At 41.4% G+C, this 4,174-nt stretch overlaps 1 protein-coding gene across 1 annotated transcript; it reads right to left on the minus strand.

Annotated features, from left to right (window-relative positions):
• Nucleotides 1–981: 981 nt before the first annotated feature.
• On the minus strand, nucleotides 982–1,470 carry LOC107478699 (uncharacterized). The gene has a single exon (XM_016098833.1). The coding sequence runs from the start codon at nucleotides 1,468–1,470 to the stop codon at nucleotides 982–984; it is 489 nt and encodes a 162-aa protein (XP_015954319.1).
• Nucleotides 1,471–4,174: the final 2,704 nt, after the last annotated feature.

Genomic DNA, 4,174 nt, shown 5'->3' on the forward strand with positions numbered 1-4,174 from the left:
GCGCAACTCTCTGTCTCATGCGCACTTATTGCCGAAAATTCAACTGACGCGTGCACGTGAGAAAAAGAAGAAAATAGATTAAGAAATAAAAAATAGAAAAAGAAAAAAAAAGAGAAAAAGAAGAAGAAAATAAAAATAATAAACGGAAAAGTAAAGAGAGAAGAAGGAAAGAAAAGAACCTTGATGATGTGTGGGAAAAAGAAAGAGGGGGGAAAGTAAGTAAGAAAGAATGAAGAGGGAAGGAAGGAAGAAGAAAGAAAGAAGAAGGAAAAAGAAAAATTAGGATTTGGGGGAGAAAATATATGATATTTGGTGGATTTGGATAAGTTGTACGGCGCAGGTGACGCGGACGTGTGGGGAACGCGGTCGCGCGGTTGGCGCGATTTCTAAGTGACGCGGACGCGGACGCGTGGGTCACGCGTTTGCGTGTTATGAATTGTGCTATTGGCGCGAGAGCAGCCTCGTATTCGCGCAACTTTCTATTTCAAACTCATTTTGCCAAAATTTAGGGTCACGCGTCCGCGTGGTAGGGCTTGTGCTTCTAGCATGGTTCCAGCCCCATTCCAGCCTATCATTCTGTCATACACTCCTTTTTACATCGATTTTTTTGGGGCACGCATTTGCGTGGGTGACGCGGACGCGTGGGAGGCCATTTTTTCACAGGACGCGAATGTGTCAGCGACGCAATCGCTTGGTCGTATTTGTGCCAAAGGCACGCCTCCAGCCACGCTTTTGCACAACTTTCTGCAAAATTCTCTGCTCTTCCCAAGGCACATATGACGCGGACGCGTCGGCGATGCTGTCGCGTCACGTGCTTTTTTTTATGTAGTATGCAGATGAAGATGCAACTATATGTACTAATAATGAGAAGAGTTATTGAAAAAGAAAACTAAGGAGAGGGAAAAGAAAGATCATACCATAGTGGGATGTCTCCCACCCAGCACTTTGCTTTAATGTCCTTAAGTTGGACGCTCCACTAGTTCAGTTTCCTGCTGTTGGTGGATCCTCCAAGAGGAAGATCTCTAGCTCCTTGTTCTTCTGCATCTTCTTACCATGATATAGCTTTAGGCGATGTCCATTGACCTTGATGAATTTAGAGCTTGAAGGATGACTCAAGTGAAAGACTCTGTATGGCTCAGCCTTCTCTACTCGATAGGGACAGTCCCATCTTGATCTCAACTTGCGTGGCATGAGCCTTAATCTGGAGTTGTAAAGGAGGACTAAGTCCCCAGGTTGGAACTCTCTCCTCTTGATGTGTTTATCATGCACAACCTTCACCTTCTCTTTGTACAGCCTGAAGTTCTCATAAGCTTCTAGGCGAATGTTTCCTAGTTCTTGCAGTTGCAACTTCCTTTCAGCTCCAGCTTTCTCAAATTCCATATTGCATTCTTTTACCGCATAGAAGGCGTTGTGCTCTACCTCAACTGGGAGGTGACAGGCCTTTCCATAAACTTGGCAGAAGGGACTCATCTCGATTGTATCTTGTATGCTGTCCAATATGCCCAAAGCGCATCTTGGAGCTTGGTGCTCCAGTCCTTTCTATGAGGCTTGACTATCTTCTGTAATATACGCTTTATCTCTCTGTTAGACACATCGGCTTGCCCATTAGTCTAGGGATGGTAGGCTATTGCTACTTTATGAATTATCCCATGCTTCTTCAGTAATCCTGTTAGTCTCTTGTTATAAAAGTGAGTGCCTTGATCACTCACAATTGCTCGTGGTGATCCAAAGCGACAAATAATATGGTTTTTCACAAAGAAAACAATAGTGTTAGCATCATCAGTATGGGTAGGAATTGCTTCCACCCATTTAGAAACGTAATCTACAGCTAACAGTATATAAAGGTGACCATTAGAATTTGGAAATGGACCCATGAAGTCGATGCCCCAAACATAAAAAATTTCACAGAAAAGTATAATCTGTTGAGGCATCTCATCCCTCTTGGATATATTACCAAACCTTTGGCAAGGGGAACAAGATTTACAAAATTCAGCAGTATCCTTAAAAAGAGTAGGCCACCAGAATCCGCAGTCCAGAATTTTTCTAGTTGTTCTTTGAGGGTCAAAATATCCTCCACTCTCAGATGAGTGGCAGGCCTCTAAAATGGACTGGAATTCTGATTAAGGCACACACCGTCTAATTACCTGGTCAGCACCACACCTCCATAAATATGGATCATCCCATATTAATATTTGGACTCAATTTTCAGCTTGTCTCTTTGATGCTTAGTAAAATTTGGAGGAAAAGTGTGGCTAACTAGATAATTAGCTACAGATGCATACCAAGGAACTACTTCAGATACTGCCTGTAAGCTATCAAATGGGAAAGTATCATTGATAAGAGTGGAGTCATCCTTAATGCGCTCAAGGCGACTCAAGTGGTCTGCCACTAAATTCTGGTTACCACTCATATCCTTAATTTCTAAATAAAATTTTTGCAGTAGCAGTATCCAACGTATTAGCCTTGGTTTAGACTCCTTTTTAGCTAATAAATATTTTAAAGCTGCGTGGTCTGAGTACACTACTACCTTAGTACCAAGTAAATAGGCTCAGAATTTATCCAGAGCAAAAACAATAGCTAGAAGCTCTTTTTCAGTAGTAATATAATTAGACTGAGCAGCATCTAAAGTCTTAGATGCATAAGCAATTATAAAAGGATCCTTACCCTCGTGTTAAGCCAGTGTTGCTCCTACTGCATGATTGGAGGCATCACACATGATTTCAAATGGCTGGCTCCAGTCTGGTCCTCTCACAATTGGGGCTTGAGTCAGGGCGATCTTCAGCTTATCAAACGCTTGTATGCAATCCTCACTAAACTCGAACTCAATATCTTTCTGCATTAGTTTGGATAAAGCCAATGCTATCTTACTGAAGTCCTTAATAAATCTCCTGTAAAAACCTACGTGGCCAAGGAACGAACCGACTTCCCTCATGGAGGAGGGGTAAGGTAAACTAGAAATAACAGCTACCTTTGCTGGATCTACAGAGATACCAGTATTAGAAATAACGTGTCCCAGAACAATACCTTGTTTGACTATAAAGTGACATTTTTCAAAATTTAAAACAAGGTTTGAACTAACACACCTGTCTAATACTTTAGATAAAATATCCAAGCAAAGGCTAAATGAATCACCATATACGCTAAAGTCATCCATAAAAACTTCCATACAGTTCTCTATGAGATCAGAGAAAAGACTCATCATACATCTTTGAAAAGTGGCTGGTGCATTGCATAAGCCAAAGGGCATTCTCTTATAAGAATAAGTTCCAAAAGGGCATGTAAAAGTAGTCTTTTTCTGATCTTCAGGAGCTATATGGATTTGAAAATAACCTGTATAACCATCTAAAAAGCAATAATGAGATTTACCTGACAGGCGATCAAACATTTGATCAATAAATGGTAAGGGGTAACGATCCTTGCGAGTGGCTTGGTTTAGACGCCTATAGTCAATGCAAACTCTCCATGAATTCTGCACTCTAGTTGTCAGAAGCTCTCCATGCTCATTTCTCACTGTTGTGACTCCAGACTTCTTGGGCACCACTTGTACTGGACTGACCCATTCGTTATCTGAAATGGGGTAAATGATATCTGTTTCAAGTAGTCTGGTTTCTTCTTTCTTGACAACTTCTAAGATGATGAGATTCAATCTTCTTTGAGGCTGATGGATAGGCTTTGCTCCTTCTTCTAAGAATATTTTGTGTTCACAAACTTGAGGGCTGATGCCTATTATATCCGCCAAGCTCCATCCAATTGCTTTCTTATGCTTTCTCAACACACTAAGTAGTTGTTCTTCCTGTTGGGAAGTGAGCTCCCTTGCAATGATAACTGGGAACTTCTGCTTATCCTCAAGGTAAGCATACTTGAGGTGTGAAGGAAGGGGCTTTAATTCCAATTTTTGATCATGGCTAGGCTCTAGACCTTCTGGAGCTAATGATAATGGCACGGCATCCTCATTTTGTTCAGAGGATGTCCCCACACTTGAACCTTAATCCATGTGCTTCTCTGCTATTTCCTCCTGGTGAACTACAGCGACAGTTTCATCAATAATGTTGCACTTGAATATGAAGTGATCTTCCGGAGGATGCTTCATAGCTTCATTCAGATTGAAGCTCACTGTTCGGCCATCTATTTCAAAGGAATAGGTTACTGAAAAGGCATCCAGCTTGAACTTTGA

This window comes from Arachis duranensis, chromosome 3, assembly GCF_000817695.3.
Source record: "Arachis duranensis cultivar V14167 chromosome 3, aradu.V14167.gnm2.J7QH, whole genome shotgun sequence".
Taxonomy (NCBI): Eukaryota; Viridiplantae; Streptophyta; class Magnoliopsida; order Fabales; family Fabaceae; genus Arachis; species Arachis duranensis.

Bases quoted from the DNA above. Each gene is read 5' to 3' on its own strand.
- LOC107478699 (XM_016098833.1), bottom strand. From the start codon at position 1,470: ATGAGTCCCTTCTGCCAAGTTTATGGAAAGGCCTGTCACCTCCCAGTT.